General features: G+C 43.5%; 3 protein-coding genes across 4 annotated transcripts in view; 2 read left to right on the forward strand and 1 right to left on the reverse strand.

Annotated features, from left to right (window-relative positions):
- Nucleotides 1–835: 835 nt before the first annotated feature.
- Nucleotides 836–3,856, reverse strand: BCL2L2 (BCL2 like 2). Of its 2 annotated transcripts, none has more exons than XM_077299356.1 (3): nucleotides 3,452–3,856; nucleotides 2,067–2,492; nucleotides 836–1,951 (listed from the first exon to the last, which is right to left on the reverse strand). In XM_077299356.1, the coding sequence occupies exons 2-3, from the start codon at nucleotides 2,481–2,483 to the stop codon at nucleotides 1,802–1,804; spliced, it is 567 nt and encodes a 188-aa protein (XP_077155471.1). In that variant the 5' UTR covers nucleotides 2,484–2,492; nucleotides 3,452–3,856; the 3' UTR covers nucleotides 836–1,801. The 2 variants fall into 2 exon arrangements, with proteins under 2 accessions (XP_077155471.1, XP_077155476.1); XM_077299361.1 differs by having other exon boundaries at nucleotides 3,425–3,856.
- A 5-nt stretch (nucleotides 3,857–3,861) lies between these two features.
- Nucleotides 3,862–17,417, forward strand: PPP1R3E (protein phosphatase 1 regulatory subunit 3E). Its single transcript, XM_077299325.1, has 3 exons — nucleotides 3,862–4,571; nucleotides 4,616–5,211; nucleotides 16,134–17,417. Exons 2-3 carry the CDS (start codon nucleotides 4,798–4,800, stop codon nucleotides 16,626–16,628), a joined length of 909 nt encoding a protein of 302 aa, XP_077155440.1. The 5' UTR covers nucleotides 3,862–4,571; nucleotides 4,616–4,797; the 3' UTR covers nucleotides 16,629–17,417.
- Nucleotides 17,418–22,441: 5,024 nt separating this feature from the next.
- Nucleotides 22,442–23,558, forward strand: part of LOC143817897 (twisted gastrulation protein homolog 1-A-like) — a 32,238-nt gene continuing 31,121 nt past the window's right edge. The window contains exon 1 of the mRNA XM_077299367.1: nucleotides 22,442–22,563. Coding sequence (XP_077155482.1) covers nucleotides 22,552–22,563 — 12 coding nt within the window. The 5' untranslated portion in view covers nucleotides 22,442–22,551. The remainder of the gene's footprint in view (nucleotides 22,564–23,558) is intronic.

A 23,558-nucleotide genomic window follows, 5' to 3' on the forward strand; every position in this document is an offset into this window, starting at 1 on the left:
GCAGACTGCGGGTGGTGAATACTCTAATCAGCTGCTCCTGCTCTCACTGTTATTAGTGGCAGCAGGTGTAGGCTGCTAGGAGTAATAGTCCCATCATTCTCCCCTGCTCATGCTGAACACCGGCAGAGCAAGGGAGACTGATGAGAGCAGTGTTCAGCACCCGGCGCCGAGGAACAGGGCTTACTGCATCACTGCTTCTCAGGTGCCGATACGTGTCACACAGATGACATCCTAGTGTGTCATGAGTGTGCACGACGTTTTGTGACTTGTGCTGCCAGTATAAAATGGACATGTCTACATATGGGTCACACGGACACATTGACATATGCACAGAAACATAGATTTCAATGTGCCTGTGTGTAAGTGTGAAAACGGTCAACACACATGTACTGGACACAATGACGTGTGAAACCAGACTTACAATGTATCCTGCATGCATCTTGTTTTGTACAGGTAAGTCCACATATGAATGACATTGCTGTGGATTTTACCTGGAGATAAGAGTCAGGAGGATTACAGTACCTGGCTAATTAATTTTTTCAGACATTTCACAAATCCAAATGATGCTGGCTTTACCACCAGCACAGAAGCCGAGAATACGGTACTGCTTTTAGTGTAGAAGGGACAAAATCTACTATTAATCCTCTGCACATGCAATGCTTAAACACACTGAGCCACAACCACTAAATCTGCCTTTGGAGTGGAGTCGGGAAAAAAAAAAGGCACAGCAGCTCTCTATAAATAAAGCATCCACAAACCCCTTAATTTCTTATGGAAGCCCACAACTCAATAGGTGGCGTAAGAGACAGCAAGTAACTAAACAGCAAGCAGACAGTTGTGGCTCAGGAATTTTTAATGCATGGATAACATTTGCTTCGATTTTCTTTGTAATAGTGTTCTGCAGGGAAGGAAGCCACTGTTCCCTTATGAGAGAATGACCTAGGTGGGAGCTTCCTCCTCAGCAGGCTTGTCAAACTAGGACTGATAAAAACAAATATTTGGACCAGGTGATGACGGGGCGGGTGACATATCGAACCATAAACTTAAGATTCCCATATTATGGATATTCCCAACTGCAGAACAAAAATAGACCTGCTAATATGCAAAGGGGTTTGACAATCAATGAAACACACATTTATGAACAATCCATTGGTTAGGCTGGGTTCACATAAACGCTATGAATTAGGAGCAGAAAAACTAATTCTATGCCAGGAACGGATCTGTCAGATGACGAACAGCACTGACTTACAAGGGCGTTTATTCAAGTTTCCATCATTTTACCGGAAACTAAAAATAGAGCAACGTGCTGCACTACTTGGTCCAGTAAAGCCTCTGCAATGTCAATGTGAACCAAGCCTAAGCTGTTGTTCTAGATTAAAGGGCAACAGTGAAACATCAACTTTATTACTGCAGCAGAGGAAAAAGCTCCCACGTGTTCTATTAAAGTGTACATGACCAGCAGCAAGAAAAAGCAATAAATACCTGCACTGCTCACAGACACAAATGGATACAGAGCAATCCAGGTCGTTATTCCATACACAAAGCATCACAGGCACCAGACACACAAGCATTGCTTCCACACAGAACAAATTTACATCACATGCACAGAAATATATATATATGGCTGCAGACATGCCGTGTACCAACTCCGAACAACATGCACAGCGATAATAAACAGTCACACTCACACCTAATGTACATATACCGAGAAACAATGCCATTCAGCTTCAGACACGCCGCTGGTTGCGCATGGATAAGCACACTGTTTGCAATGGACATTTAGTGTCTGTTGCTTTGGGTGTCACTTGCTGGCAAACAGAGCTCCCACAGTCATAAGAGCCCCAAGAGCCACTGCCCCAGTCAGTACAGTCTTCAACGAAGCCCAGTTTCCTTCACGTTGCCGTCGTGCTTCTTCTATAGCCCCATCTCCATAGAGAGCCAGAAACGCGTTCTAAGGAGGAAATGGAAACAAAGTGCCATCATTAGTACAAGTCGTACAGAACGTAAGGGAAATGAGCAGGAGATGCACTTATACAAAGTGTTTATGGTGTAAAAGCAAGCCTCACCCATCCACCATTGCTCAGCATCCAGTCCCTCAAGTTAGTCTCAATGTAGGTCACCATCCAGTCTTGAATCCGTGGCAGAAGAGGGGCCATCTCCTTGTTGACACTCTCTGCACAAAGTGCAGCACCAAAGACAAAAAATGCTACTATACGACCCCAATTCACCCCACCTTGGAACAGGCCACTTGCCACTTCCGCGAAATGTGTATATGCTGTGCCAGGGGTCACGTGTATCTGTGCAGAGATTTCACTGAAAGCCTGCCGGAAACGTTCCTCAAACTCGTCCCCAGCAGCCCTCATGGCTGTATGTAGAGGACAGGATGCAGGCTGGTTTGGTTCTGGTACTAGACCTCGCTGGCACAATTTATACCGTACAAAGTCTTCCACCAGGGGGCGGGTTCTTGGGTCCGACTGCGCCATCCAGGCTTTCTGAAAGATAAAATACACGTACATTCTAGAATAGAAAAAGAACATAGCGACTGCAGATATTACAGGGGATTTCCAGAACAGAGATACAGTATTTCCTTATTTTCATTATACGCTGGGGAGGCTATTAGACTTCCTTATGGATAACACTCAGCAGGGCCGCTCGATAAAGAGTTTGCTCTACTGAGCCAAATGCAACGATGGTTAAGACCACCAAAAGCTGGGAATGATGGGGGATTAAAGAGATAATTTACCATTCCGGGAATATCCCCTATCCATAGCATCTGCAAGAAAGAGGGGAGAGCTCAGGAACACATGCTTGACTTCTGCTACATTCATTGCTCGGTTATTGTGAGCAGTCACCAAAGACATACTGTTGGGGACTTTAGACTGTGAGCCCCATTGGGGACAGTGATGATCATGTCTGAAGAGCGCTGCGGAATATGAAGGTCCTGTATAAGTAAAATAAATCCCATAGACAATGACTGCAGCACTGGGCAACATGCTGACCCCTAAGGAAGCTTCTCCCTCTCCTCCGCTGCCAGGTTGTGACACCCTTGAAGGGGCTATTGGCTTTGCTTAGGGTGATTACTATGCCAGCCCCCTTACCGGGCGGATAGCCGGAAGGTACATGCATTGGCGATACATTCCCTTTCATTCTCACAGTTCTGGTACAGTGGGAGCCTTGGCTAAATACAGGATTCCCGCTCCAGCCACCATACCGTCATTACAGGGATTTTGTGTGAATGGACTGAGGGGTCAGTCTGCACTGATGGCTATGGGGCCCAGGTTGGGGGGTCTTACCATTCAGTGTGCAGCCCCCTGCTGCTGTGCTGGAGGGCAGCACGTAGCTAGCAGCAGCCCCTGTATAGAGGTGGTGACAGAACCCCCACCCTGCAGCCTCTCACCAGTCATGTGACCCTGCAGCCTCTCACCAGTCATGTGACCCTGCAGCCTCTCACCAGTCATGTGCTGCTGGGGGAGCCCCCGTAGCCTTCTGCCGCCACTCTCATGCTGCTCTCTTCCACCTCGCTCCGTTCTTCTCCCCTTTTCGGTTTCAGCCGAAATCACTTCCGGTTCTGTCATGGCGACGCCCGATGACGTCCACACAGCCTGAGAGGCCGCCTCCTGATTGGACGGAGCAGCCAGGCGCACGGGAGAAGAAAATGCCGCCATACCGTAATGTGTAGATTAGGTGGGCGGCATGCTGCTCTAGCTTACGTCCAGTTGTCAGCCGCCTCACCGTACAGTACCGACCACTCACGGCACGGTCACAAGTTCTGCTGCAGTGTCCTGTGCGGCCACCGGCAGAGCGGCCGGGCATGTCCCCGCTCTAAGCTCCGGCCATGCGGCGCCGCGTGTACTCCTCTGCCGGGCTGCTCCAGACTGCAGCATTATGTTCCGGGCAGCGTAGAGCGGCACTCTCCTCACATGCAATGTCATTGGCGGGCACTGGGCCGAGTATGCCGGTTATCGCCACTCTTGTCTCCGGTTTCCTCATGTCTGCTCCTGTACAGATCACCTTGCGTTAGGCTCCGCCCTGCAGCTCCGCTCCAATCTGCTGTGCGGACAGGAGGAGGGGTGGGCACGGTCTGGAGCGGGGGCGGCCACTCTACTCTGAGCAATACGGTATTGGTCCAGATGACTGCATGATGCTGGGATGCGGGAGGCTTTGATGGAGCACAGCAGTGATAGAGAGGACACTGGCTGACTGAGGTGCGAGCTGGGCAGCACAGGGCTGAGAGCTGGGTAGCACAGGGCTGAGAGCTGGGTAGCAGAGAGGTGAGAGCTGGGTAGCAGAGGGCTGAGAGGTGCGAGCTGGGCAGCACAGGGCTAAGACCTAGGTAGCAGAGGGCTGAGAGGTGAGAGCTGGGCAGCACAGGGCTAAGACCTAGGTAGCAGAGGGCTGAGAGGTGAGAGCTGGGCAGCAGAGGGCTGAGAGCTGGGCAGCAGAGAGGTGAGAGCTGGGCAGCAAAGAGGTGAGAGCTGGGGCAGCAGAGGGCTAAGAACTAGGTAGCAGAGGGCTGAGAGGTGAGAGCTGGGCAGCAGAGAGGTGAGAGCTGGGCAGCACACGGCTGAGAGGTGAGAGCTGGGCAGCAGAGAGGTGAGAGCTGGGCAGCAGAGAGGTGAGAGCTGGGCAGCAGAGAGGTGAGAGCTGGGCAGCACACGGCTGAGAGGTGAGAGCTGGGCAGCAGAGGGCTGAGAGGTGAGAGCTGGGGCAGCAGAGGGCTAAGAACTGGGCAGTTAAGGGGTGTGAGTTGGGCACTGGAAAGCAGCATGGCACAAGCAATATAGCTTGTTACACAGAATGTCTCGTCCTTCTCGGCCTCCCTGCGGGGACATCCCCAGAAACCTGAGTTATATAGCCGGGTTGTATGAGCGAGCCTACTACCGCACAGCCAGGCCCAGCTTAGAGGAGCACGATGAGGAAGAAGAAGGGCCATCCTGCCCTGGTCTTTCCTGTACAGTGAAAACCCAGACTGCCCCTCGCAGGTGGCGCTCCAGATCCGCACCCGCGCTGCGCGTGTCTCGGGTAGAACGACACCGTAGTCCAGAAACTAGGAAGAGAGTGCGCTTTGCTGATGCATTGGGATTGGAGCTAGAGTCTGTCCGCCACTTCAGACGGGAGGACCTTCCTTGTATCCCTCAACATGTCACCTATCGGCTGCAGAAGGAGCTGCTGGAACAACTTGGAGGCTCTTGCATTGCCAGGGAAGACGTGGTATGTGCTGATTTTTATCATTTTTTTTCTTAACTACTTTTGCTTATATCCACAAATATGTGACCGCTGTGAAAAAGAATATTGGAATCTGTCATTTTCCTGCAAATTAATGCAAAAGATACGGGTGCCAAAGTTAGTACCATCGTACCATAGGAAAATCTTTCCATTTTATCACTCACTGGCAGAGCTTAGAGTCAACACATAACAAGAATGATTGTGATGCCTGACTGCTGTATACAACACCTGGGACCATTATAGGAAGGACCTGCATTGTCACTTTTAACCCCAAAGCGGCCAGTCGCATTGGAAGATTTCTCAGTGTGTGAGATGTGATGACACAGCTCTGATCTCCTGGTCTAACCTCCTCCATGAGTCAGTGTGGGGGGAGGGACAGCACACCTGAGTTTAGCTGTCACATAGCACAGTAACCTCTGCTGTATTGCCCCTTCCCCACACTGCCTGTCCTGAGAAAAGAGCTCAAAGTCTCACTATCACAATTAAATGTACCAAGTTTTTGCCACGTAATCTGACTGCAGTATTATGTAGGGACAGGGACATGATTCCAGCAAAGTGTATTTGACTAGTCTGCTTGGTGTTGTTTTGATAAAATCACTAATTTATCAAAGATTATCTCTAGAAGACTAGTAAACCTACTGACCTGTAGTCCTCCATATTTATGAGCTCTGAATACTCTCTCCTCTGATTGGCAGTTTTCTTCCTATGCACAGTGTACACAGAAAGTTGCCAATCATTGGTGTGAGGGGTTACACAGAGCTCAGCATTCAGAAAACTGGTAAATCTACAGCAGATAAACCTGTTATCAAAACGACTGCAAACAGCTCATCAATTATACACATGGATACATCACTGGAATCAGGTTCTCTGTATCTACATCATGCTGCTCTCTGATGGATTATGAAAAACCTGGTGACACTTTCCCATAAAGTCTGTTGTGCTCAACTTGTACCCACTGCAGTGAGAGCCGAGCGGGTGTCATTACATCTCACACAGGAGTAGTGCAAAACAGGAAGGATGCTCCTGTGCTAGCCCTGATCTCACTGCAGAGTGATTAGAAGTTGCTTGAGCACAGCAGACATAAATGAGAGTATTGACACACTCAATAATCAGGAAAGCTGTTTGAAGGGTTTGTAATGTGACAAAGCTAAACTCGGCTGCACTGCCCCTTCCTTCCCCGCTGACTCATGCAGGAGGTTAGACCAGGAGATCAGAGATCTCACACACTGAGAAATCTGCTGTAATGTATGATGGGGCGTTTTCTTCTTTTCTGTGCATTTTGTTGCCTGATTATGATTAGTCAGCATCATACTGGGAGAAGAAGTACAGGCTCCAGATGAAAACTATCCCATAACACCCAGTTGGACTTAACACAAAAAGGTAACTCATTAGGTGCCAAATATTTTGATTGATAATATTTCTGCAGCAGAGAGTCAATATTTTAAAAGTAAAATCAAAAGAAAAAGCAAAATATTGACTCTCTTCTGTAGCCATTATTACATCTTGTGTCCAGTTCAACATAAAAAATTTGGTGAAACATTCTCTTTAAATACTGTCTTCCAGATCTTGGTCCTAAAACTAGCTTCTATTAGGCTCTGTATTAGGCCCCCTTCATACGCCCGCTTAAAAAAAAACATATGCTTGAGACATCCATTTTTACTATCTGTGTGGTTTTCCATTGGCCATCCATGTGTCATCTGTGTGGCATTTGTATGCAGTCACATACCGGAATAGAATGCAGTATAGAAATTACAGATTTTTAGGTGCTAACAGCTCCCCTGTCACTGTCCGAGGTACCACAACACAAGTCCCAAGGCCAGATTGTGCCTTGGATTATAATAAGTACATGGGGGAGTAGATCTCTCAGATCAGGTCCTCAAACTACACAGTGCAATGAGAAAAGCTGAATTATGGTACAAAAAGTTTGCCGTGTACATTGTACAAACAGATGGCACTGTACAATGCTTTTCTGCTGTTTTGATCTGCAGTAAATACGAGGACCTTCCTTCCGTTTCAGGAGGTAGTCATCAAGGCCCTAATGTTTGGCACTCAGGAAGATGCGGGTCCCAGTACTTCTGAAACTGATGGAGCCCATATCATCCCAGGTCAACATTTTCCAGCAGAGGTTCCCCAAACAGCAAAGATGGGAAGATCGCAAAAACAGTGCAGAGTATTGTCCAAGAGGGGGATCCGAAAAGACTTAATTTACTGTTGTGAAACCTGGCCTTTGCATTAAGGATTGCTTCAGAGAGGGCAAATTCATAAAATTTGATTTTACCCTGTTGGCACAACATACTTTTATATGCTGATGTACTTTGCTCAACTTACACATACCACCACATTATAAATGTACAGTTTTGTGCTCAAAAGTTTACATACCCCAGCAGAGTTTTTGCTTTCTTGGCCTTTTTTCAGAGAATATGAATGATAACATCAAAACTTTTTCCCCACTCATGGTTAGTGGTTGGATGAAGCCATTTATTGTCAAACTACCGTGTTTCCTCTCTCTCTCTTTTTTTTTTTTAATCAAGCACTTTTTTAAGGCATATATCAAAAATGTAATACAGTCTAACACAAACTTCAGACAGATACCAAAATTACACAGCAGATTGATACATTTTCATTTAACATGAACTAGCCCCTTTATCTAGTACCCCCAAACCCCATCTCAATATCCTTTATTATCAAACTGGTACATCTCCTCTTGATAAATTTATACACCGCTTTACAAAAGCTCAGCCACACAAGTACAATTTCTGCAGAGGTATTTTCATTGACTCCCAACCTGCTCTGCAACAGCTAAGCAGATGCCACACCCGGACAATCCATCCATCCGCCCCACACATTTTCAAATTTTGTATGTTGACCTCTCAACATATATATTCCTTTCCATGAGAACAATAAAGTTTCTGTTATTCACAAACTCTTTCCTGACTGGTGGTTTTTCATCTAACCAATGCATCGCAATAAGCTTCATAGCAGCATACAGCAATCTTGCAATAGTCAGCCTTCCACATTCATCCGTAGCAATATCATCCATACAGCCCAGAAGGCAAGTCAGCGGCTTACGCACCACATCTACTCTTGCCACCTCCTTGATCAAGTTAAGGACCTTCACCCAAAAGAGCTGAAGGCGTGAACACGACCACATCATGTGTAGAAGGTCGGCTCCTTCCTCAGAACACCTTGGACATTTGAGTCTCCTCTCAGACCTGCCTTCATCATCCATAACGGGGTCCTGTAAACTCTATAGACTAAATATAGCTGTGACACCCTTTTAGCCTCACTTAAAGAAACCTTGGCAATATATTGTACTATGGACTCCCACTGAGACTCCGATAAAGGACCCAGACCTGTCATCCATTTTTCCCTCAACATTAATGGATGTCTCAGTAAAAAAGTGTCCAACAGGCCCCTGTACATCAAAGTGATGAACCCCCTCGTGTTCCCCCGAGGTCCTATGAGATTCAACAAACCATCTGACTGCAGAATCACACTTGACTCTTCGTTTTGTTTATTTAGGGCATGTCTCAGCTGTAGATACTGGAAAAACATCTTCTGGCTCAGAAGAAACTCATTCCTGAGCATTTCAAACGTTTTAATAACACCACCTTTGAACAACTGAGACACGAACCAAATGCCAATGCGCCTCCACTGACCAAATCCCCTGCAATCTCATGAGCTCCATCATTCTAGGGTCAAACCAAATTGACGCATATCGCGTAAACTCTGTCACCCCCTCTACTGTTTAATTTTCTGCCAAACTTTCCCCATCATTACTCTGGTTGGGAATTTTTCTTGGTTCAATCTAAATCTACCCGCTTCCAAACTAGCTACCAATGGACCCTTCCCCACTATATATTCAGTGATTATCCCAGCTGATGTATTTTGTCTAGATTCTCCCCAGCCCACCATATGCTGACATTCAGATGCTATATAATACTAGATGGTAGTCTAACGCATCGGGTATTCTAGAATATGTATGTAGTTTATTTATGAAGATTTTAGAATAATACATTGAATACACAGGATTCGGCCAACCGCAACCAATTAGCGAAGCGTGGTTCAAATCCCGCGCCACTGCGCCTGTCGCTGATTGTTCGCGGCCGGCCACGTAGTATATAGCACAGCCACATAGTATATAACAGCCCACTTAGCATATAACACAGCTCACGTAGTATATAACAGCCCACGCATGCAGTATATAATACAGCTCACGTAGTGTATAACACAGCCCACGTAGTGTATGACACAGCCCACGTAGTGTATAACACAGCCCACGTAGTATATAACAGCCCACGTAATGTTTAACACAGCCACGTAGTATATAGCACAGCCCACGTAGTATATAGAATAAGAGAAGGAAGAGCACTCACCGTTCGTGTATTAAGTCCGATCTTTATTAAAGTGGCTTCACAATGAAAAACATAGCATGGCAGGGAGAAGCAGTGTAAGGACGACGGCCGTTTCGCGCTCCTGCGCTTCAACGGGTCCGGACCCGTTGAAGCGCAGGAGCGCGAAACGGCCATCGTCCTTCCACTGCTTCTCCCTGCCATGCTTTGTTTTTCATTGTGAAGCCACTTTAATAAAGATCGGACTTAATATACGGACGGTGAGTGCTCTTCCTTCTCTTATTTTTATACATGTGGATAAGTTTTTTTCTGAATGAGCACCGTCGGTCCGCAGTGGGATTGGGATTTCCGTGACAGAAAGAAAGACAGACAGAAGGACAGACAGAAAGACGGAAGTGACCCTTAGACAATTTATAGTAGATATCCAGGGGTTAGGGACCACCAAACCACCCTCGTCCTTTGATCTCTGCAAATGCTCTAACTTGATGCGCGCCCGTCCACCCTTCCAAATCAGATCCCTAAATAGAGTTTTAATTCTATAAAATTTGCTCTGTGCCAACCACACTGGAGCATTATGCAGTATATAGAGGAGCTGAGGCATAAGTATCATATTGATCAGATTGACTCTACCTGCCACCAACAGAAATAGTTTCTTCCAGGCCCCAATTTTCTGCTGAAATTTCCCAAGCAAAGTAATCAGGTTGAGCCGCACATAGTCTTCTATCTATCTATCTATCTATCTATCTATCTATCTATCTATCGCCGAAATTATAATACCTAAGTATTTAAACTCAGAAACCACCCATAAGGGAATCACAGGATCCACAGTCAGAGGAGCCACCACCTTCAAGGGGAGCAAGACAGACTTGTCCCAGTTAATAGATAGTCCCGAAAGAGCCCCAAATTTAGTAATGCTATGCATAGCCACTTTCAAAGACTCCTGCGCATCTTCCAGAAATAATAATACATCGTCAGCGTACAGGGCTATCTTCTCTTCATGACTTCCATATCTATAACCCTTTATATCCCTATCCCTCCGTATCGCCGCCGCCAGAGGCTCTATAGCAATCGCAAACAGCAGAGGAGACAAAGGGCACCCCTGCCGCGCTTCCCTATACAAAGGAAAATCTTCAGACAAAAGACCATTCACCCGTACCCTAGCTCTCAGAGACGCGTATAACAGCTGCACCCAACTTATGAATTTCTCGCCAATACCCATAGCCCTCAGGACCGCCCACAAATACCTCCACTCCACACTATCAAACGCCTTAGCAGCGTCTAGAGACACCACAACCCTCCAACCCACATTATCTGCCTTTACCTGCATATTGAGAAACAATTGCCTGAGGTTATGTGCTGTAGAACTAATGGGCATAAACCCGGATTGATCCCTATGTATTATTGTCGTTATTACTTTATTTAGGCGGTTAGTCAACATCTTAGCCAAGATTTTAACATCTGTCTGTGTTTTCTTTTTTTAAATCATAATGACAACCCAAAACATCCAAATGGCCCTGATCAAAAGTTTACATACCCTGGTGATTTTGGCCTGATAACATGCACAGAAATTGACACAAATGGGTTTCAATGGCTACTAAAGGTAACATCCTCTCCTGTGACCTGTTTGTTTGTAATCATTGCAAAAGGGGTGAATACATATGCACATGCCAATTTTTAGTTATTTAATCGCATACATTTATTTTATGCCTGAATTTTTTCTCACTTCACTTCACCAACTTAAACTATGTAGCGCTGATGTATCACACACATTGGATTACAAAAATATTTAAACAGAGATTGTAATGTAACAAAATTGGTAAAAATTGAAGGGGGTGAATACTTTCGCAAGCCACTGTAACATATTTTTTGTGTGATTTTTTATTACTTTGTTAGTAATGGGGGTGTGTGATATAAACCTCTCTATTACTAACACGAGAGTTTGATCTAAATGTTTTATGTTTTTTTACAATTCACAGCTGGCATCAACCACACTCCATTATACAGACTGCCAATGTACCAGGCAGACAGACTTGTTGCATCTCATGTGATGCACCAATTCTGGGGCGGCTGCGGGCTCGTATTTTTAGGCTGGGAAGGGCCCAATAACCATGGACCTTCCCAGCCTGATAATATCAGCTGACAGCTGTCTGCTTTACATTTGCTGGTTACCAAAAATGGAGGAGACCCTAGGGCATTTTTTTCCATTCATTTATTTATTAGGTTAATACATGTACAGTAAGCGACACACGCCAGGCACAAGTTACATATCTCACAGTTATCTATCTAAAACGGGTGGGGAATCTTTTTTTCTGCCAAGGGTCATATGGATATTTATAGCTTCATTCGGGGGCCTTACAAATTGCGCTCTAACTCTGCCCACAAAGTATGTTCTGACTCTAGCACTGGTGACCGGATGTAATCTTTCATTGCTTGCGCCTCAGCTCTCAGTAATGACGTGACCACTGCTTGGTCACAGAGCAAAACAAAATGAATGGGCCAGTGACCATTAAAATACCGCTGCCGGCCTAAGTACTGCGGTGCCCAGGGGCCAGAAAAAGGTTATCAAGGGCCTGAGGTTCCCCACCCCTGATCTAAAATATGAAAAGGGAGGCAGCACTTTAATATACAGTAGATGCCAAAAATGTGGACTTTCTTTATCCCAGATGGCAACATTTCGGCTCACAGAACCTTTCTCAAACCATCTTTTTAAATAAAGTCTACATTCTTTGCATCTATATGAGCGTGCTGCCTCAGTTTTCATATTTTGTATACTTTCTACAAACTGGATGGTTGTTTGGAGGCCTGGCAATCATTGTAATTGAGTAATTGTGGTGCTGTTCTATTTTTTTTTCCATCTATCCCATATCTATCTATCTATCATCTAATTATCTATATGTCTATATCTATCTTCGCACATCTAACATCTAAAAATGTATCATTTGTCTTGTGCAGTTTATTCCAATACATTTCACACAGATGACACACGGATTACACACGTATGTCATCTGTGTGTACATGTGTGGTATGTGTTGTCATGTGTGCTGCCAGAAAAAAACAGACATGTCTACCTGTGGGTCACACGGACATGTAAGCAGCCCAATATATTATAATGGGTGTGCGTGTCTCCAGTATGTGTGAAAACAGATGCCACATGTACCGGAAACACGGAAGTGTGAAGGGGGCCTTATGGAGATTGGTATGGTTTATCCATTGAAAAAAAATCTCTGTGTGCAGAAGCAAGTACTTAGATATGTTTTGTAGCTTTGTCCTGCTTTGTAAATGTGCAAATACACCTCAGTCAAAAAAAACACCAAATATACATGCACACCTAATTCAGCCAAGTGTGCATTTTCTTAGTACGGAGAAAGGAATAGGCTCTGGTGGCAGCTAAGTACCTATGAAATAAAGGATTGGGCATGTTATATAGGCATTAGTGTTGAGCGATACCGTCCGATACTTGAAAGTATCGGTATCGGAAAGTATCGGCCGATACCGGCAAAGTATCGGATCCAATCCGATACCGATACCCGATACCAATACAAGTCAATGGGACTCAAGTATCGGACGGTATTCCTGATGGTTCCCAGGGTCTGAAGGAGAGGAAACTCTCCTTCAGGCCCTGGGATCCATATAAATGTGTAAAAGAAAGAATTAAAATAAAAAATATCGCTATACTCACCTCTCCGACGCAGCCTGGACCTCAGCGAGGGAACCGGCAGCGTTGTTTGTTTAAAATTCGCGCTTTTACTTGGTTACGTGAAGTCCCGGCTTGTGATTGGTCAGGGCGGCCATGTTGCCGGGATGCGGACCAATCACAGCAAGCCGTGACGAAATTACGTCACGGCTTGCTGTGATTGGTCCGCGTCCCGGCAACATGGCCGCCATTAACCAATCACAAGCCGTGACGTCACGGGAGGCTGGACACGCGCGCATTTTAAAATGCGCGCGTGTCCAGCCTCCCGGCTTGTGATTGGTTGATCGTGGCGCAACCAATCACAAGCCGGGACGTCACGGGAGGCTGGACACGCGCCCATTTTAAAATGCGCACGTGTCCAGCCTCCCGTGACGTCACGGCTTGTGATTGGTTGCGTCTCCCATGTGACTGCGACGCAACCAATCACAAAGCCGGGACGTAATTTTAAAATCCTTAAGGACCTGAAATTACGTCACGGCTTGCTGTGATTGGTTGCGTCGCCCATGTGACTGCGACGCAACCAATCACAACGCCGGAACGTAATTTTAAAATCCTGAAGGACCTGAAATTATGTCACGGCTTGCTGTGATTGGTTGCGTCCCGGTCACATGGGCGGCACGCAACCAATCACAAGCCGGGACTCACGTAAAGGAAAGAAAAGCGCGAATTTTAAACAAAGAACGCTGCCGCTTCCCTCGGTGAGGTCCAGGCTGCGTCGGAGAGGTGAGTATAGCAATATTTTTTATTTTAATTCTCTCTTTTACACATTTTTACATTAATGTTGTTTTGATACCGATACCCGATATCACAAAAATATCGGATCTCGGTATCGGAATTCCGATACAGCAAGTATCGGCCGATACCCGATACTTGCAGTATCGGAATGCTCAACACTAATAGGCATCCTTCTCCTGACATTTAGTGTAGGGGAAGAGTCAGGACAACACTATTAGCATTAGGTGGTTTGCCGGTTCCACCAATCTTTGTGAGCTTTGTTTCACAGGTGTGTCAGATGCTCCATACAGTCTCTCTGCATCTGGCTGTAGAAGGTCTCTGCGTTTGGCATTGCAGACACCTTCTTAATCCTTCTGACTTTTGGACCCAGTGGCAACCTCCCTCCGGCTTTAATTGACACACCTGAACCTGGGTGTTTATAGACTCTCAGTCTGCTTCAGGGAGTCGCCGTGATATTCACTATTTTCCCTTGTGAAGACTTGGAGCTATAGCAGTTGGCTACCTTCCTCTCTTATGTTGGAGGATGTTGGAGGATGTTTGGTGTTACCCCTGATTCTGCTCAAGCTAAGTTGCTTTCCCCTTGTTTGTCTACCTTCTTCTCTTTAGTGTACAGTGGAAACTGATCAGTGCTCATCCCCCTTTCTTATTCAGGGCTTAGCTCTAGGGATATACAAGGCTTAAGTTCCTGCTCGGCGATTGGTGTGGAACCAATATAGGGATGGTAGGAGAGGCAGGGAGCTATGAGATATGCCTAGGTTTGACTGGTAACAGCCTACTCAATTGCTCTGCATCACGACCACAGGAAGACTAATGCACTAGGTTTTTCTCACATGGGGTCATACATGGTTTTACACTTTACAGACTTAGTGTCCGTGATTCTTTGCTTTACCCTGTCTGTAGCACCTGTGCATAAAAGTAGTAATGATATCACAAAAAAACTGCACTCCCAGCTGTAAAATGCATTTAACAGGCAAAATGAAAGCTTGTGGGACATGAGCTCCTGCTTTGCCTATTAAATGTAACTTTAATGGAAGAAAATAAAAAGAATGATTTTACAGATGGTGAATCCCGCTTCATTGCTTTAATGCATATGTGCTGTCAATCTAATACTCAACCTTTTCTGTCAATTGATTCTGCCAAAGTATGAAAGAATATTTAATAAGGCGTGAAAGCTAATATGATCCATCAGAGTCATGCACATGATGCATTTTGAGTCTGAACAAGCTCTTAGTTGTAAAGTGGCGTAAAATGTCATGCATAGAAGACTGTACTTTGCAAACAGGTTTTCTTTATTCTATTTTCTGTGGGATTCTGAATGGATTCCCCAGAATAAAATGTGGTTGCTCCTTTGTACAATATGCTTCTAGGGGGAAACCTCATATGCTGTGTGGTCTAGTAGCACGAATGTCTAAGGACTCTGTGTGTCATTATACATAGGCTTCTCCATTTTCGTGGCGCCTTAAGATTCCAGCTGCTAGACCCCCACTGATCTTACTTTAATGTCTGAGTGGCGTTTTCTTAAAAAACATTTTTATGTGTTTTTAGGGATAGGAACATATTTATTAGTTAAAATACGAACAAAGTTTCTTGTTTTTTTAACCATAAGTATGAAGTATGTGTTCTGTTCCAGGCTGCAATGGCTTCAGATCAAAGTTGGATGGTTCTTTAACAGTTCCAAGAATAGTACGTCAGTCACATGAGGTTAACAGCGTGCACTTTTATTACTGAGCTGGGACTTTCCTTTCTGGAAAATTTCCACGCAAACTGCTTTTTAGTCCTTTGAATAGTTGCTGATGTGATCACACATTAACCCAATCCATATGGTTTTATTATTTATATTTTCCTTACTAAATTGCCGCTTTGAAACAATACAAATCAGAATTATGCCCCACAATCTGATGGGGGTGGGCTGCTTTTATACCAGCTAACATAACTTTTGGTAAGCTCAATACAGACCAGCACATTTAAGACTTTAATCTATGAATATATTATTTCCTATGCATGACCACCTGTGTTTCCATATTATGGCCTGGAATTACACTTTTTAGATAAGCAGGACTATTAATATTTGATGCTTTTAATACACATCAAAGTATTCCTAACTTCTAGTTCTGGCTGTTTTTCAGAGTTGGTGCGAAGCTCGGCATGCTTTATCCCCATCATGGATAGTAGAGCGCGGAACATTGGAGAAACAAAGCTGGGAGCGAAGTGCATGGGATCAAGAGACATGGGATCAGCGTGTGTGTCTGCAGAGCATGCGCTGTGAAAGCTGTTTTTTGTGGGGTTCAGTTAGAGTTCTGGATCTGGCTTATGAAAAAAGAGTCACCGTGCGATATTCTCTTAACAAATGGCTCTCTTACCAAGATACACATGCTCTATACGCTGCTCGTCTGTGCCATGGTGGACCTGGGCATCCTGGCACAGATCTCTTTACCTTTCGTCTTCCTCTTCCACAACTGGACCAACCACAGTCTTCATCACTAGAGTTTGCTGTCCGCTATCAAGTAGGGGATCAAGAATTTTGGGACAATAACAAAGGCAGAAATTACAGTCTTGTTCGACCTGAAACTGGGTCTTCGCGAACTCAAGAATCTGAGAATGGGTGGATACATTTTATATAAGAAAGACCAGAGAGCCTCTGCTCGCTATATTACCCAGAATTTACCTTTTTGTCTTAAAGTAACACCAAAGATAAAATAATCTCTGCTAATGAAAGTACTTCTTAAAAAAGGATGAGAGAGTAGACTGCTTCTGCTTGGGCAAGGACATTAAAATTCTCAAGACGTAATATAAGGCTGTAACCCATAGTAGCTGGTCCCACATTATCATTCATTAATGTAATGCATCTGTGTTTCGCAGTCTTAATACGGACTACTATGCTGCAAGTCTTCAGTGGCCAGCCCAAGGGTCATGGTGTGTTCTCACAAGGTGGAACTGGCCATACAAATCTAATTTCTCTTGATAAAGAATATATAGAAATGCGCATGTTTCCTTAAACACAGTTGCCTAATATGTTGGGAGTTAATAGAAATGCATAAGGCAGACAACTTCCTTGCTCCTTCACGATTCCATGCCTCACACATGAAGGTCATCCTTTAGTTATTCTGTGACACATCATTAAGCATTACAGAAGCCTTGCTTTCAGTTGGCGCGCCATCATCATAGCTTGGAAATATGGAAATCTCTGCAAAGTGGCAGGGTTGATGGTGGAGGGTCAAGGCTAACACAGTTCCACAAGACTGAACATACATGAAGAGGAATCTTGTCTTCTGAACTAATGACAATTTAAAGCACAAGACGGCTTATATTAAATTATTAGGTTATCCATAGAATATGCTGCTTTCTAGAGAAAAAAAGCTGAACTAAATTATTATGTTTTATTTATGTGAAATAATAATATTAAGGCATTATATGAGTGTAATCATTGTTCACTATATGTGCAGATCACAGACTTTAAACTAATACCTCAGTACTTAAATATGTTGAATGTCACAATGGACATAGTCATTTTCTCACAAAATATCAGTATTAAAATCTATCAGACCTAAGAGGGAGAGATTGAAAAGAATTGGGCTGAACAAAAAATATTAATTTACATTTAGGGTAAAGAAGTGAACTCTTTGTATTCCGATTGTTACATATTGTCTTTGTGGTATTGTAATCAGTATGGACTGTAGTTTCATTAGATTTGCTTATGTTTTTGTGGATGTGTGACCAAAATTTGCCTTACTGGTACCCTAAAAGGGAGTAGTTTTATGAACCAAGACAAGTGCAGGAAATGGCAAGGTTTTATGCTAGAGAGACTGTTCTTTTCAATTCAGCAGGCTAATCTACTTATTACATTTCTCAAAGAACTGGTTCCTTTTGTAAAAAAATCTGTCAATACCAAACTAGTGCTCGATTGTTTCCAATGCAGCACGACCGTTTCTTGTCTTGGGAAGTGTGCACTTGCTCTCAATGTCTGACAATGACTTATCACTCTTGAGATCAATTGATCGAGGGGGGTGAATGAGCAGGAGTTGAAATTCAAGATGCCATAAAACCTGTTGTTGGGGGGGAATCGGAACATCACCATTCACCTTCTCTAATCCTGCCGAAACAGTTTTATTTGGGCAAAATCCATGTGTATGTGCACCTTTAAAGTTGGAGTCACCACATCTGCTTATGGGCAATGAGGCTATTTTTTTCTTCGCCTAATAGAAATCTGCCTGCCCTGATGTGATTGCACTTATCCCTGTCTTAGGAGGTGTCCAAAAAAACTGAAATATAAGCTATTAAATGTAGGGTATGAAGACTGAAAAGCTGCCAAGTATGTTTGGTGGTGGACCAAGTACGGCGATCACTACAATCTTTAGAAAGAGGGAGTCACCTGTTCTTACGGAAAAGGTGTCTGCACATGTCTGGTCACTCTCCATTATAGTCTATGAAATGCACATGAACTTGAGGTGTGGAAATGTATGTGGATTATAGTCAAAGCTGAATTAAGTGTTTTAATGTAGGACAATTGTAAGCCTACTATTATAATAGATGGAAACTGACTGTTCAACCACTGCTAAAGTGCCTGCCACCTTTGTCTCTACCTACACTGTACCTTTGTGTTACTCATGAAAATACAAAGACTTCTGTAGATATACCGTTTACTTAGGGTACTCTCACACAGTACCATTTTAATCGCTACGACGGCACGATCCGTGACGTCGCAGCGATCGTATGATTATCGCTCCAGCGTCGTAGACTGCGGTCACACGTTGCAATCACGGCGCTGGAGCGATGCCGAAGTCCCCGGGTAACCAGGGTAAACATCGGGTTACTAAGCGCAGGGCCGCGCTTAGTAACCCGATGTTTACCGTGGTTACCAGCGTAAACGTAAAAAAACCCAAACACTACATACTCACATTCCGGTGTCTGTCCCCCGGCGTTCTGCTTCTCTCCACTGTGTAAGCGCCATAGCCGGAAAGCACAGCGGTGACGTCAGACGTCACCGCTGTGCTCGCTTTCTGGCTGGCCGGCGCTCACACTGCAGAGAAGCTGAGACGCCGGAGGACAGACACCGGAATGTGAGTATGTACTGTTTGTTTTTTTTACGTTTACGCTGGTAACCACGGTAAACATCGGGTTACTAAGCGCGGCCCTGCGCTTAGTTACCCGATGTTTACCCTGGTTACAAGCGAACACATCGCTGGATCGCTGTCACACACAACGATCCAGCGATGTCAGCAGGTGATCAAGCGACGAAAGAAAGTTCCATATGATCTGCTACGACGTACGATTCTCAGCAGGATCCCTGATTGCTGCTGCGTGTCAGACACTGCGATATCGTAACGATATCGCTAGAACGTCACGAATCGTACCGTCGTAGCGATCAAAATGGTACTGTGTGACAGTACCCTTAGTCTCTCTGGAGCATCCGCCTTAGCAGCTCAGGAATTGCCATTAAAATGATGGTTGAACAACTGACACAAACTGCATCTTCCCGTTTGGTAAATGTAGATGAAATAGTCTTTATTGAGGCTGCTCATTTTAATTACTGTCTTTATTATTTCTTATGCAGTATATCAGGAGTCTGATCCATTATTACCAGAAAGTACATGGTTACATTACTTAAATTCAGTGGACTGTTTTGGACGGATAAATAAATTTGGTTGCGATTGGAGATGTTCAATAAATAGAATAATTTATGAGACTGGTTCCATATATATTACATGATATTCAGCTGGAAGACATTTTTGGGAGAATTATTGTATGTAAGATTCTATTCACATCTGCATTTTGGCTTCCACTTATAAGAGAATTCACAATGTGTCGACTCCATCACACAATCGATCTCACCCAATAAACCCTGGTAAGTTTTAGTGGAATCGGTTGGGTCTCAGTGAAAATGTACCTACCTCATTTTGACAGCGGGAATAATGTGACTGAACTGCCAGTGGAGGCTGTGAGTATGAGCATAGCCTAAATCAGCTGTACTCCGAAGACTTTATTCCAGCTTGATGCTAGGTACTGTATATGGTGCCACCAACTTAGCTTCTATTAGTCGTGTAATGAAGGTTCCTACAAACACCTAGTTTACACCATTCTGATGGACTGAAATAGTAAAACCAGTTGTCTCACATCAATCGAGATTGTAAATTGTAAGTAAAGGATCTACAGGAGGAAAATTATTACTACTGGGGTTGGATTGTAGGAACATGTAAGATTGTCTATTAGTAATGGTATTGGGTGGACTTGAACTTCTGCGTTTACTAGAGCTGGTGGCTGAGCTGATCACTGCTAGTAACCTTTTTTTAATCAGTCCACATTATATTTTTAGCCAATTCTTGCTGTATATAAAAAAGAATACAGTCAAGCATGATAATCAAGTAAATGAAAGGATTAGAGAATGTTGATTAGTTGTGCTAACATTACTGTCAAGTTGTGGCAGAAGTATGGCTTATACTGTAGTAAGAGGTGATGTTCCTAAATTAGGATATTTATGGGGTGAGGGCTGTGAAGTCATAAAAATGCTAGTAAAGTAATATAGAAATACTCTTAGCGTACATGTATGCACAAATTATTGTTTATTCAGTTTCCACAGCATGGAGCTAAAAAGTGTTGTAATTTGTAATGTATAAAAACCTGTAGATTAACTAATCAGTGGAGCACAAATAAGATTGGGACAACATGGATTCTCAGGGAATCGTGTGGCTCTAGTTGCCTTGTAGGCTCCTTCTTAGACTACTCAGCACTGTATACGTTTTCTAGATGTGTGCATGATGTTTTGTCCTGTGATTTCTACAAGTAAAATGGTGTGTACTGTAGAGAGGAAGATTGTCTAGTATGTATACTATAGCTTATGGATGTAAGTAGCCTGTTGCTCATGCAGTAAGCAATATTAGGTTATCTTGTAATGAATGATATATTAGAATAGATCTCTAGTAGTAAAATATTTGAGGCTTGGGTTAAGCAGTTTTCTCTATGTTTAGAATATATATGCCATGTTATAATTAACTCTGAATACAGTGACCAGGACAAGTTATGGTTGATCTATCTGATAATCCAAAATGTCATGAAATTGAAAATGAGATAATCGAATGAAAAAAAACCCACTTCCATGTATTCTGATATTGAGGACCATCAATAACAAATGATGGCAAACAGCCCATTTCTTTTACATGGGCATATGAATGAATTTCTGTCTATTATCAAGGGAGTCAAACTCTATCTCAACAAGAAGCAGAGTGCTCCATGCTATTTGTAACACTGTAGGATTCAGAATTACAAATGGAATAGTATATTATAGTCCTGCTGGTGACTCTGTCTCGGGTGATGTGTAAAGACCAGACTGTATTCTTCAGCTATAATCTACTGTACAATCACAGCACTCTAACCTTTGTTCAGGTTGGCATATACTCCTTATAATACTGCAATCATTCTTGGGTTATGAAAGAAGCATGTATAAATAGTTTTTCCACCTCGGAGGCCTTCAAGTTGCCTTATCATTACTCCTGTTACTGACTTAATAAAATGCAATATCTGTTGACAAATGAACAGGACTGTGGAATAAAGTGTCCGAATCCCGTTTTGTGTGATCACTCTACTTATTATGTCCATTTATGTCATGAAGCCTCTGCTACTGATTCCAGCTATTTTTTTCTGTCAAAATGATGTACATCTCCAGAAATGATAGACATGAGATCCAAAGATTGGAAACAAACCACAACACGAGACTAGGTGCTCTGAGGCACAAAAGTGAAGACACACCGTTCGTTATGTAACTTAATGAAATGCTATTTGTACAGGAGGAAATCATGGATATACAGATGGCCTTAGCCTCTTACTTGTCCACAATCTCTGGTATATGCAGCCACACTGCGGAACCTGCTTAAAAATATGGTACTGGAAATTGCATGAATATGTTGAGAGGAAAATTTACCTAAATTTACTCCTGAGCATTGGCGGATGTTTTACCCTGAGCTAATCTGTTTGCTCATCACCTTGTCATCCAAGTAATGACATACTCTGGGGCAATAAATAATAAGTGTGTTTGGATAAAACATTTTCCACCACAGATGACAGGCCTGGCAAGTAACCCTGTGTTGGACTTGTGTAGTTACGAGGCACAGCAGACTTTGTGTCTATGGATATATGTAAAGGATGAGAGGTTCTGGGAGCTTGAACATAAAAAGTGCCACATTTTCCATCACTCACGTCTCCCTCCCTCAGTGTTCTTCACTCATCCCTATTGATTAACCCTCCCCCCTGTGGCTGTTTCCTCTCTACCTTCAGCTCTACATTTTATCTTGGCTCCATTCCAAATTATAATCTTTTCCACATGTTTTTCTTTTGACTCCCCGTAGAAGTTTGGTCACTCCGAGACAGCCTTCCCTCTCCTTCTTACCACCCTCCTTCACTCTCAGGCCCCCACTCTTTTTCTTAAACTCATCACACTTCCCCCTTTTCTTGCAAACCAGTCTCCTCAGCCACACACAGTCCTTCCATACAGCACTCTACAATAAGCGAAGCTAAGAAGAAACACTGGTTTTGGCCACAAGATTGTAGGTGAACATGGACTTGAAGGTAAGGTGTAGGTATTGGAGTGGGATACTACGAGTTGTAATGTGGGTACGTCTATTACTGGCCTGGTCCACACTTGTTTGCTGCTGCACTGTATTTTGGGGGGTTGCCCTTAATTCCTTGTGTTATTTAGTCATGCTTTCATTTAGGGTTGCATATCAGTCTTCCCAAAAGATCAATTGTGTTACTTAAAGTACCACTAGTAATCATAGATTTCCAAATAGCTATAAAATTTACTCTAATTTACGGTAAATGCTGACTATGATAAGAACAGTGATATTCATGTACTGGAAAACTAGACATACGGCGATTCTAATTTCAGAATGAAAAAGACACCTTAACGAAAGTGAACCCAAAATATAAATATGAGCGGTGAAAAAGTAAAATGTAGTATCTTCGCCACTCATTATTATTCTGTATGTGGTCAGTACATTTATTTTCTCAAACCTCTATTTGGGATGTTCAAACGTGAAGGAAAAAAAACATCAGTTTTGGATTTTGTGTTAGATCAACAACAAATCCGGACTGTGTTACATGCGGATTTTGTTTTGATTTCACCCTATGTATTGCAACGTGAACTGCACAGTGTAAAACTGAAAAAAGAATTTACATGCAGGAAATTTTAAAAAAATCCATGGCGCAAGTCAATTTGTGTGGAAATTCACAGCAGCATATGGATGAGATTCACTTGCTGCTACTGTAATCCACTGTGGGTTTTCAATATTCAAATCTACAATGTGTGAAGCCTTTAGACTAATCTCACATAATTTTTTGCATCCCGTTTTGGTGGTTGTAAAAAAATGCCTTGGATTTCATGTTTAATAGCTTTTTCTTTGATTTTTTTTGTTACATGCATGAAAAAAATTAAGTAGAGTCAGGAAGAGATCCAAAAGAAGACAACCATTTGCTTTCTTCATACCTTTATGATCCCCACCTGGTTTTATGAAGGTCATAAAAGCAAATATACTATGTATTTTGTGAAGTATGTAGCTTAATAC

This window comes from Ranitomeya variabilis, chromosome 1 (genome assembly GCF_051348905.1).
Source record: "Ranitomeya variabilis isolate aRanVar5 chromosome 1, aRanVar5.hap1, whole genome shotgun sequence".
NCBI lineage: Eukaryota > Metazoa > Chordata > Amphibia > Anura > Dendrobatidae > Ranitomeya > Ranitomeya variabilis.